The sequence below is a fragment of the Alligator sinensis genome, unplaced genomic scaffold (assembly GCF_000455745.1).
Source record: "Alligator sinensis unplaced genomic scaffold, ASM45574v1 scaffold24_1, whole genome shotgun sequence".
In the NCBI taxonomy this organism is placed as follows: Eukaryota; Metazoa; Chordata; order Crocodylia; family Alligatoridae; genus Alligator; species Alligator sinensis.
In genome coordinates, this window is record NW_005842609.1 from 39419 (window position 1) to 52533 (window position 13115).

A 13115-nucleotide genomic window follows, 5' to 3' on the forward strand; every position below is an offset into this window, starting at 1 on the left:
CTGAGTTAATCAACGCCGGGGACCAACTTTTGGGATGAATATCTCCAGATCGGCCGCTCCCAGAGCCCTATTCGAAATTCATCAAAAGCCTCCCAAACCTGCACGTACATGCGGACGACCCCTGGGGCTGACAGATGCCATCCAGTAGCCACCGAGGGGGGGAAGCCCCATGAGGGTCAACAACCCCTGCTAAGGACAGATAAAAAGCAGTGAAAAGTGACCCTCAGTGGCACCCTCTTGATCTCCATCTTGACCAGCACCCGACCTGTCCAACCAGAAGGACCAGCCGGTGACCCCCTTCTGGAAGATAACACCACGCTGAAAGAAGCCTCAACGACAGACTCCAGCGCCTGTGGGATAGGGATACCTGACTCTTGTAGCTTGCGTGCGTCAGCCCCAAGGTTTATGATTTAACTCATTACAGTGTTTCAATCCACCTAATAAACCAGAATTTTAAGGATCCCGAGTTGGACATTTGTAGCCAACATATCAATCTCCCAGATTGCTTTCAATAGTCACCAGGAGATTGATGCCAATTCTGGTAGACTCCCAGCCAAGCCGGGAGGGTTGGCATTGGCAACTCTATGAGGAAGGGATAAAACCCATTTCAAATGACAGAGTAAAGGGAGAGTTAACAGGTTATGATAAATATTCTCCTTAAGTTGCTCCTTCTAAAGACCCCTGCAACTGCTCTAAATTGAGGAGTTGAAACTTCTCTAACAGCACAGATGTCCCCACAGACATCCAGACAGAAGCAAAAGCTCTGCCAGTGAGATAAGGAGCTGCCACAAATTACCTCCGCCTCCCAAACCTACCTGCAAAGGCTCTTGAGAAGACAGCACACTCCTGAACAAGGACATTTCCATGCAAGTTCCAGAAATGAGATCCTCTCAGTCAAGTGACAGACATTTCAATCCACATTAAGAACCAAGGAATCCACGTTTGTTCCCTCTCTCTTTCAGCTGTCAGACACAGCAGAGCATTCACTTTCACCAAGGGCGTGTGAATCTCCTGAAGTCAGACACACCTGAACCAGCTTTACTTCAGCTAGCTCTAGCACCAAGAGCAGCAAAGCTGAAGGCCACCTACCACACTACACACCTGAAACCCATGGTCCCTTTCTCTATAACTGGAGTCCAATCTTGCTAGCATGCCTGTGGTCAGACAGAACTTCACCCCTTTAAAGGGGAAGGGCAGTTGCCACTCGGGAGGGCATCCGCTGTTTCAGTAACCCTTACACCCGCAAATTCCACTAGCGATACAGTTTGCTATAGGAACTGTATATGAAACAGGATTGAAGTCATAATGGTTTTGCTTTACTTGTCATAGGAGCTTGCAGATATAAAGTTACAGGTGATCCAGCATGAGCTGTTACAGGGATATATAGGCAAGTGTTACGTCTGGCTAGGCCCCATGTGGTGCAATCATACCAGCAACAGCGATGTACATATAGCCAAAGCTACACGTATCTGGCACTGGATGACTGAAGCATAAAAAAAAAAATTGCCTGCCAGTACTAAATCGCACCCCTCTAAAGACCAGCGGTGCACATATACAAAACCATAGTGCAGAGAGCACTTCATAGACAACTATCCCCGAGGGATGAGTGCCAGGCACCTACTCTATATCTAAGATTTATCTTTTAAGATACAACATGGAAGGACAATTGCTAAAGTGCAATGGGCCCAATGTGGATCTCTCACGAGACAAACTAAAGTCCTTACCTCTTCCACACACTCCCTGTCTAGCTCAGGCACTGAACTAAATGGGGCTTCATTCCACAGACTGTAGATTTCAAACTGCAGTGGTTGTACAATTAGAGTTTTTAACCTTTGCAAAAGAAAATGCTCCTAAGCCTCAACTGGAAGGTTAATGCTGCAGATCCATATTTGCCCACAGGCTAATGATGCAGAAAGATAAACATGTCTGACTAGTCATGGAGGAGAAAAAGGATTCAGCTGAAACCCTCCAATTTACCTACACCTGTCTGAGAGATTTTCAAAACCTTGTGTGACTGCAGGGTGGAAACTGTAGAGCAGTAAGTGCTGTAAGTGGGGTACTTAAGGGAAAATGTTGCGAGGGACCACCATCAAAACGAGCAGATCAGAACAACTTGACAAGCACTGAAATTAAGTTCCTGTAGAACTCTGCTTAAGAAACTTATTGGTCCTTTCAAAGCAATAAGAAACAGAGATCCCAGTGAAACTTGTCTTTCCTGAATAAATGGCTAGGAAGGGCTTGCTGGACAAAGTAATGAGTATTACGGGCAGTAATTCTTTCCTCCAAGGTGCAGCAAAATCCAACTTCAATAAAGAGGACAACTTCAGGAATTCAGCAAAAGATTCAAAGAGCCCAAGTCACAGCCCAGTAAATATTACCATTTATCAAGAGCCCAGGTCACCTATAGGGAAAAATATAATTCTCAACTGAATGGTAACTTGAGTACTTGTTGGCTTTTCTGGCTGTGAATTCCGACATGAACTGGAAATCTTTTTTTCTTTCCTGTGATCTGTACGTGCTTTTTCTGGTAGTAAATAAAAACTAGCTACTGAGGAAGACCACAACTGTTTCTAGCACAGAGCTTGGTTTGGCAGGAGTCTTCTCCTATATCAAGGGTGCTCAATGTAAAGCCTGCGGAGCCATAACATCTGGCTCACAGGGCTCCTCCATGGGACAGAAACTTGGTAGCAGCGAGCAGTGAAAGCTCCAAGCAGCTGGCTCTAACCTCACTCAGGTCACTGCCTGTGCACTGGGATTAGGGCTGGGCCACCACCACAAATCCAGATCAGGCCAGGCTGTTCCCTACCCCCAACCTACACACCCAGACTAGGCTCACCCAGCTCTGCCCTCCTCCCTCCCCCATGTCTGGATAGGGACAGAGTTGCTTCCTCCCCATTTCCCTGTATCCAGATAGGGTCCCCCCTCAAATCCTGGTCCCAATTCAGATACTCCTTCTCCCCTAACCTCTGCACATCTGGATTGCAACCACTCTGCTCCCTCCCCCACATGTGGAGCAAAGCTGCCCTGCCCTGCCCTGTCCCACCCCACCCCTGCCCCGTGTATCTGGACTGGGACCAAGACTGGGCTGCTTCCCCCTGCTATCCCCGCACATCCAGATTAGAGCCACTCAGCTCCACCCCAGACGGACAAATCAAGGTCAGGGTGTGCAACCACCACAGCCGGATCGACCAGATGTGGCTAGCAAAGGAACATGGCACCACCCATCTGACCTGTGGGACGAAAAAGCTGGGCATCACTGTCCCTGATCACGGGAAACCCCAACACTGGTGATCTGTCTCAGTTACAGTTCTTTAGCTCCAGTTCAGAGTAATGTTGAAGTTAAAGGAGAAGCTTTTAAAAGTAAAAACAAGCTACCGTTTTTTTCTGTTCCTCTGGCATGGTATCTAGTTTTAATCTATGGGCTGCGAAAGAAGATGCAAGATCAGTATTCAAAGTTGGATGACTAGTGAAGACTACCAATTCTGCATTTAGACAGTCAAAACCCATAAATACCTATTTTGGGCACTGACGCACGGGTGTAAGAGGTCAGAGTTGGTACTTCTGTTTTAAAGTTTGACTCAGGGACTAGATACCCTGCTATCAGTGGTGAATACATTGAAACTGGTTGAACCATGGGGATAATTGCTGGACAGCTTTATTTTAAGAAAAGCACATATTAATTTGCTATCTGCCCCATCCCTGGTGCAACCAACCATCACAAAAAGTGCAAGGAGTTTTAAAACTTCAAGGAAACCTTTCACATGCTATGTATGATTTACAGATGTGCCCCAAACAGAATGATAAGTGGTAATTACTAAGGAAGTGATGCCAAACACATCAGGCACCATCTTTATAGACAGAAACCAGAACAACAACTGTTTACCTGAAATTGTACCAAGAACAAGTATGAGTGAATTGCTGAGGAGGAGCAGCAATTGGAGGGAAAAATTTATCCTGACCTGCAAGAGGGAAGGTTTTTTTAGGATGATGTCTTTCATTGGACCAACTATGTAGTTGGGATAGAAACAGACAAGCTTTTGAATGCAAGACATTATTCCTCAGGTCTGAACATAAAGGACACATGCCGGATGTCTGCTCTGACTTGATTAAACACATGTATTCAGTGTCCCCACACTTCAAAGTGGCAGCGGGGGTGCTTTAACTAAAACTCGTGAAACCCCCACTGCCATTTTGAAGCGCAGGATGCTGAATACACATGATGCTGTGGGCGCTTTAGTTAGAGTGGCTCCCAGAGCTGCTCTATTTAAAGTATTCCTCCCTGCACCCTGGAGCACATGTAAAATGCCCAAAGAGCCAGGAACAACACAAACGTATATTTTAATAGTGTACCATTAATAGGAATTTTGCCATTGATTTCACAGATTCATAGATTCCAGGGTTGGAAGGGACCTCAGTGGGCCATCTAGTCCGACCCCCTGCCCCTTGCAGGGATGAAAAGGGTCACCAAACCTAGGGTCATGTGATCCAAGCCAGGTGCCTGTCCAGTCTCCTCCTGAAGACCCCCAAAGACAGGGCGAGCACCACCTCCTTTGAGAGCCCATTCCAGAGCCTGGCAACCCTGACCGTGAAGAACTTTTTTCTAATGTCCAGTCTAAACTTTCTCTCCAGTAGCTTATGGCCATCACTTCTCGTTATTCCAGGGGGTGCCCTGGTGAACAGATCATCACCTACTTCATGTTGCTCCCCACTTATTAATTTATATGCTGCCACAAGGTCCTCTCAGCCTGCTCTTGGAGAGGCTAAAGAGGTTAAGGTCCCTTAGCCTTTCCTTGTAGGGCCTTCCCTGCAGGCCTCCAATCAGATGAGTGGTTCTTCTTTGGACTCTCTCCATGTTGTCCGTATCCTGCTTGAACTGCACTGTCCAGAACTGGACAGTACTCCAGCTGCAGCCTGACCAGTGCCGCGCAGAGAGGCAGAATCACCTCCCGGGACCTGTTTGTGAAGCACCTACGGATGCACGACAAGGTGCGATTGGCTCTGCCGACTGCTTTATCACATCGGTGACTCATGTTCATCCTGGAGTCAGAGACTCCAAGATCTCTTTCTGCCTCAGTGATGCTGAGAAGGTCGCCCCCCAGCCTATAGGTATAATGGCAGTTTTTCTTCCCTAGGTGCAGCACCCTGCACTTATCCTTATTGAATTGCATCCTGTTGTTCTCTGCCCACTTCCCCAACCTGTCAAGGTCAGCCTGTTTCAATGGAAACAAAATCCGGTCATTTGGATTCTCTTCAGTACTTGCTCTAGAAATACTCATATTGAATCACAGAGTCAAAAAGACACTGTAAAAGGCATTGCTTTCAATTTAGTAGGAGGAAAAAACCCTTAAATTATTATTACTTGCCTTTTCATAAGCATTTAATTTCATTTCTACCTAGGAGAACTTTTACAATCTTTTCTCCTATGCCGAAAGAAGGCTGTTTGTGCCTAAAAGCTTGCAATTAAAGATTTTTTTTTTTTTTGCAAAGATCTAGTTGGTCTTATAAAAGATATCACCTCTAGCACGAGTTCTGATTCCTTTTGCCTCTAGATCAACACAGCTACAACCTGGATACCTTTCAAGACCTGGGCATCTGTCACCAAAGTCACACTAATGTGACTCACAATATATTTTTTATTAAAGAGATGGCTGGTCAGAAATAATAAATAAACCAAATGTCTTCAAAGTGATTGTAAGCTGTGTATTTATTCAATCCAGTTGGCTGCCAAATAAAATGACTCCCAGAACATATGGTACAGTGCACTGGAATGCAGCAGGGGTTTTTTTTGCATTACAGATGTTTATAAAGCAGGAAGCTTAAGAGAAAAAGTGTCTGTTTTTTGCCTTTTAAAATAAGGCAAAAATTTCATCTGAAGTCTTATTTTGATTCTTGCTATTTTGGATTTTCAAGCTCCTGGCTTGAAATTGCCCACTTCCATTTTTCTCCTCTGAACCTATAGTTTTCAGAAATAGTGTCTTCCAGTTATATGACCTCTGGCCCGAGTTCCAGAAAATGATTTCATCATTGCACACCTTTATGACCGTACACAGCAATGCTCTGACACTAGGTGTCACAGAAGGTTAATCTTTATACGTGAACATAGTGAAATGAGCATTTCCTGTGCTGCATTTTTGTTGCAAAATGTAGTGAAACCTGGTTCGTGGTAATTATGTGTAAACAAGATGTCTCTACAACCTGAGCAGTAGCATTTGCTGCAATCTTTTTTGGTCAGCTATCAAGTCTTCTGCTTTATTCAGTGACATTTTTAAAGTATGCTAACCAGTAATTTCTTAGCATCTGAAAAAATACTGAGATCATTTAATCAAGGAAGTTTACAAGTAGATCCCAGGTGATGACTGTGAAAGCTTGGTTGGACCTACACAAGAAATTTAAATGACCAAATTAAAGTAACAGTACATCTTACACAAGAATGCAAGATTGTGACTGGGACCATGCAAAATAGAGCAATCCCAACTGATTGCATCTCCTGTGCTAGTTGCAAGTGTACCCAATGTTTTATTATGCTAAACCATTCATAAATAACTGCATCTCGCTATGTGACTGTATCCTCCTTGTTGACACATCTTCCCTTGATTGAGGCATATTTCTCGGAACAGGCATTCAATGTCTGTTTGGGGGTTTGCAAATGCCTCCATAGACCATCACTGGTTCAGAATATTTTGGGTTCTGCCCCACTGTTAAAACAACTACCCCGAACAGTGTCCTGTAATCAATGCCCCAAGGTATTCCATTCAGTCAATCAAGACCTGTCCCATTTATGTGTAACCTCCAGACTGATCAAACAACTCACAAAAACAAGTTTCACAACTGAATGACCCAAAACAGGATCTGAGCAGTTAGCAATTGTAATATGATGTTCTCTCCCTACCTGCTTTGTTTGGATTTTAAATCAACCAACTATCAAGAAGGAATGCTTTGAAACTATACAACTGAAGAGTATAAGAACGAAACAGTTGCCGGCAAAACCTGCCTCAAGAGGAAAGAAATCACTCAAGAACACAATAGCAGCAACTAAGCACCCAGCTCTTTTCAGGCTATGCATCCACACCTTGGAGGAAGCTGTAAGGATTCATATATTTCTAGGGTCAGAAGGGACCTATTAGATCATTGAGTCTGACCCCCTGCTCTGGGCAAGAAAGACAAGCACCTGGTTGGGGTCACTTGACCCCAGCCAGGTGCTTGTCTAATCTCCTTTTCAATACCTCCAAGGTAAGGGAAAGCACCACCTCACTTGGAAGCCCATTCCATATTTTTCAAGCCCTCACCATAAAGAATTTCTTTCTGATGTTCAATCTGCTCTCCTTCATTTTATGGCTGTTTCTAGTAAGCCTGTTGTCATGTTAACCCTGAAGTGTACTAGCTAAGATCCCATTCTTTTGATAACACCAAGGCAGTAGAAGGCCCTTGATGTCAACTGACTTGAATTCTACCTTTTGCATCTTTACTTCCCTTCCCACCCCAAACATGGTGGGGAAGGAACAAACCAGACAGACCTTAGAGTATGTCCTGAGCCAGTCATCAAATATGTTTTGGCAAACCCAGGAAAGGGAGCTACCTGTAGGGGTCAGGACCCTTCACTGAGAATATCATACTTGAAGCTGCTGGATCTACTTGCTCAAGGGCAAACATCCACCATAAAGTAATTTGAAGACAGCAGCACTAAGGTAGGTACATCCCATGAGAAAGGCTTTATGGTGAATTGCAAAATGAATCTCAGCCATAATTAACTGGTAGTCAGTGCAAAGGTGTAACGTACTGCCTATAGTAGTTGCAATATTTGCATGTTGTTAAGGCATAAGCAAATGCAGACCTCTGTTACATAAAATGAGACAGGTATTAATATATTCTACCCGTGTGATAAAACAAAAGACCTACACAGAACCAAGCTTGTACCAACAGAGTATGGAACATACCTGTTCATCTACCTTCCTCTGAAGTTGAACCACCTTGTTCTCCATGCCAATATTGAGTCTCTTTAAGTGCTCTGCTGATCGCGCCTCTATCTTCAGTGCCTTTAGCTCTTGCTTGGCCTTCATGCGCCTGTAGTAGCACTGGAGAACCACAGTGGCACACCTGAGGCGTAGAAACTGTTTACGAGCCAGCCAAGCCCGGGAGTGTTTCTGGATGATGGTAGCTTTGTGCTCCAAGAGTATCTAGGAAAAATAAAGTGTGTTAATTCAAGAGGCATTAGTGAAAAATGAGGATACACTAAAGCATAGAACAAAGCTGCCCTGGGCTGATAACTGTCCCTATCAAACAAACTGAATAGCACAACTCTATTTCCTATGTCTCTCTCTTTCACCCCAAGTTTTAAAGTAGCAATTCCTCAAACCAACGTTTTCTAAGAAAATAATCACAGGCATGATAAATAATAATCTAATGACTGCTATTTTAGAGGGTCTTTAGTCCTTTTCACATTTTCTCTTTTGAATGGCTCCTGTAATTATGCTATCCTACCACTTCAGACACTAAAGTACTTATTCTCACATGACCACATGGTGCCACGTTCCCCTCCTGGAAATTGCAGAAGTGAGACACAAAGAGATCAAGGCCCAAATCTACAAAGGTAGCTGAATGTTGCGAAGCTGACATGTTGCAGCTAACTTTCAGGCACCTGGATTAAAGTATGGCATCCATACCCCCTCAGTCAGGTGCCTGAGCTTCATATACAAAACATAGTGGGAGAGTCAGGCATCCCAGACAAGCCTGGAAGGGTTAAGCCAGAGAGGGAGCATGACTGGGCACTGCTAAGACGCTCATCATGGAGAGGGGAGTCCTGGGTTTTGGTCCCAGTTCACAAAATCGATTTATTTAAAAGATTGTGACAAGACATGTGCAAAATAGAACTGCAGGTACCTAAAGGGTTTTGCCGGCAAATATTTGTAGGTGCAGACAGGGTTAGAGAGGGGGTTTGGATCCAATAGTTACATTCATACTCTAGGCTTTAAGTTCTTTTGTTCATCTGGACTCAAGCAACATGTCCAAGTCACACACTGAATCTGCATCACAGAATCATAGACATCAAGGGCTGGAAGGGACTTCAAAAGATCATCAAGTCCAATCCCCCAGCTCTGGGCAGGAATACTATAGATCAAATGATCCCAGCAAGGTGTCTGTCCAGTCTCCTGCTGAAGCCTTCCAAGGTTGGAGACTGCACCACCTCCTTGGGAAGTCTATTCCAGACTCTGGTCACCCTTACCGTAAAGAAGCTCTTTCTTGAATCCAACCTGAAACCAGCCTCCAACAGTTTATGGCCATTGTTCCTTGTCCTCCCCTGGGGCACCTTAGTGAACAGTTTCTCCCCCAGCTCCTGATATTCACCCCTTACATACTTACAGATGGCTGCCAAGTCCCCCCTCAGTCTTCTCTTCCCCAGGCTGCACAGTCCCAGATCCCTTAGTCTTTCCTCATAAGGTCTGTCTGTGGTGGAGGAAGAAATGAACCTGGGTCTCCCATGTGGCACCCGTCTGCTCTGTGTTGCTGAGGGAGCCCTGGCACCCAGCTTGTTGGACTTGCAAAGGACTTTTTCTATACCTCCCCTCACCTCACACACACCTCATCTACCCAGAACTAAGCAGAAGAAAAGTTTAATAGGCATCTCGGGCTGTACATTTCCCGGTCCCAGTATGGGAGGCCTATTTAAACTTGATTGACTACAACTCGGTTGCCAGGTTAGGGAATGCTGAGGCAAGGGACCGAGTCAGAGGGGGTACAGGTGACATTCGAACAATGGTTAAGGGTTCATCACAGCATCCAGCCCATTGGAGTCCTGACCACAAATGCTGCCATACTTTTCCTGGGATGACTAGTGGAAGTCCTCCCCACAACATTTATAAAGTACTCCAAGTAATCCCCTTGAGTCTGTTAAAAGACTACAGTAAAATCTGAGAGTCATGCTAAGCTGAGGCTTATTCACAACAGGTAGAATACAAAACACTTATGCTGACTTCACAGTGCAAGCATGGCCAAGCCATCTGAGAAGAAACAATGTGGTATCCCTTCCAATATATTGTCTATATTCATAATAATTTCAAGCTGGCTCCTAGGTGTCTGGTTACTCCTTAAAACTTAAATGTTCTTCCTGGTTGTTAATCAGTTTCTTGAGATGTTCCAAACCAGATAACCCCTTGTCACTGAAAAAGGTAATTCATTTAAATTTAAACTGTTTATATAACAGGATTTTCCCTGTCAATTATGGTTTGGGACCCTCTTGATTTACACAATTAAAAGAATGCTTTGAAAAGGCTGGACTAAGGGTATAAGAAAGCTGTAAAGCAGCAAACAGTGTGCTTCAAGAGAGAAATTTCTGACACCATCTGCTGTTGTTCTCAAGAAGCTGGGAGAAACAGATAGTCTTCCTTCAAGGATTCTGCTGGGAACTTTGCTGGTCAAATAATCACCCGAGTGTTTTGGAATGGTAAGATCCCAGCTGTCATTCTCTCTCTTTCGCTCTCTCTTTTTCTTTTTCTCTCTAGGCATAGCTTTCTGAACCTACATTGTATTAGTTAAGCTTGAGCTAGGTTTCCCCAAATACTCAATTAAACCAGGGTAATATTGTAATTGTTTTTGTTTGTTTTCCCTTGCAAGTCTATTACTACTAGTACCATTATAAATTTCATATACTTAGCAATAAATAACTTTTTTAGTCAAACTGGTGATAACCAGGTGTATTTTTCCTTCTCTACTTCCCCTTCCCCACTTGCTCTGCAGCAATGCTTCTTTTACCTAAACCAAAAGATCCCTGTGAAGCCCAGAAATACCGTGGGGTCTGCTCATCAAGAGGCTACCACTACTAGGACAGTTAGGGCAAAAGATTGAAAAGATTGGGACGTGCTGAGTTTCAGACACGTAAGAGGATCAGCTTGTACAGGCTGATAGACCCAGTTTGGCTCAGACGTGCCTTAATGAACTGAATGCTGGCCCATGAAGGTGTCAACTGGACACCCAGCCAGATTTGGAGGTATTCTGTTCACCTGTGTGTTTGTGTCTGACTGCATTTTATTGTTACCTTAATGAACTGATTCCTGGCATATAAGGGTGTCAGCCTGTACATGCCGATCAACCCAGTGTGTGTGGGTGGTATAAGACTGATTTGGTGGCTGGAGGAACCCAGCCCCACTGAACCCGAGTTCTGCAACATAGCTCCATTGGGGGTCAGGACTTGCAGAAGGGAGAGATACAGCTCCATACAGAAACACAAGTAACACAAGCAACACATTGATAAAATTACAAAGACCCTAAAAATGTATCCCTAATAAATGAGCACACCCCAAGGTGATGGGCAAATCTAGTAACACATCTCTGGCTATTGCTAAACGACTATCATTTTTCCTCACGGAGCCCTTCCTTTTATCTATGTGGAGTTTGAGCCAAAGTGACACAAATCCATTGACTTGGAGAGCTTTAGATGAAGCTCACAAAAGATTCAGATGTCCTGGTGCCCAAAGCCATCTGATTGTTCACAGAGCAAATACAGAATATACAACTGTCATCTATGTACCTTTACTCTGACCCGAAGAAATAACTAGTACATTTTGAGCTTGGTCAAAATGAGGTCTTGACCTCATTCCTACACCCCCAACAGATACAATTTTTTTCAAATACCCATGCTTGAACTGCTTCTATGAAGTACAAACTCTAAATGGACTTATTTGCCCAACTCCTTTCCATGTGCTGTACATGCCCACTCTGTGACCACAGTTTAATAGTTGGTAGGGTCAGAAGAGACCCAAGCAGATCATCAAGTCCGACCCCCTGCCATGGGCAGAAAAAAAATACTGGGGTCAAATGACCCCGGCTAGGTGATTGTCTAGCCTCCTTTTGATGACCCCCAGGGCTGATGTTTAAAAATTGAACCTCTACTATACTAATTTGTTTTATTGTGTCCACTGACTGCTTTGTAGAGTCACACGGACTTGCCAACATATGGCAAAAGTCTCGTTATCCTTTCAATGACATGTGTTGCTGACTAGGCTTTGATTTTTCTGAAAGTGACTCAGTTTTACATTATAAAGATTATTTTTAATTGTGATGTTTAATAAAAAAAGTGCATGTGGCAACGTATCACAATATGGATAACCTGTAAGCAAAATTCTGCTTAAAGGTCACATGACTTTACAACCAATTTTCTTGTACCACTTAATTCCTACAAACTTATTAAGTTCAGTCAAGTAAAACTTATTTTCTTGCATTTCCAGCTAATTTTTCCAAATCTGATCTTTAATACATTCAGCTTCAAACAGGAGCCCCAAAGTTTTCCTAGACTGAACTATGCTGCAGTCATTTAAGAAATAAAATAGACGGAGTCCAAAGCATTAGGACTGCTCAGTTGTCCCCGGAAAGCAGCACTGCACAAACTTCATAGAATTTCTGTAACATCCAAGGGCTTGCGTATACTTGCAAGCTAATCTGGAATAAGGGAGCATGTGAATTTGAAGCATAACTCTTCTGAAACAATTTTGTGCATAAACAAGCCCTTGGCCTTGACCTGCAGCCATCCTGTAAGTTTGAATCTTGCCTCATGAAGAGAGACTGCCAAGGACACCAAGTTTCATCAAGTATATTGTGGTCTAGAGACGTGAATGGCTAATCATAATGAACTAGTGAGAAAGCTTCTGAAGTCATTTTGTGACTTAAAAATCAAGGTTTACACTAATATTTTCAGAGGATGATAGGAGAATATGGGGACAATGCTGCAAAATATAGCTTTGGCTACATATCAGGATTCGTAACTGAACTATTCCAGTTTCCAGCAGGGGTTGGCAATCTGTGGCCTGTGGGCTAGATCTAACCCATAAAATCATTAGCTCTGGTCCATGGATGTGAGGTTTCATCAGCATTTGGCAGGGTAGGAAGGCACTTGCCTCTGACTCGGGCTGGGTCATTCCAGCCCACGGCCAGAAAAAATTGCCTACCCCTAGTTTATAGTTATTCAGATTCCAGAAGCCTGCTTTGTACCAAGTCTTCAACACTTAATTTTTGAGGTGAGACCAACAAAATAGATAATTAAAAATTCATGTTTTTGAATGGTGCTAGAAGAAAAAAAAAAAAAAGCCCTGAAGATGGACACCCCCAATCTATAAAACCAGTGTTGC

General features: G+C 43.7%; 1 protein-coding gene across 1 annotated transcript in view; it reads right to left on the minus strand.

Moving 5' to 3' along the window:
- Positions 1-13115, minus strand: part of LOC102375640 (unconventional myosin-Vb) — a 344293-nt gene that overhangs the window by 34793 nt on the left and 296385 nt on the right. The window contains exon 22 of the mRNA XM_006033144.2: positions 7935-8174. Within this exon, the coding sequence (XP_006033206.2) occupies positions 7935-8174 (240 nt within the window). The remainder of the gene's footprint in view (positions 1-7934; positions 8175-13115) is intronic.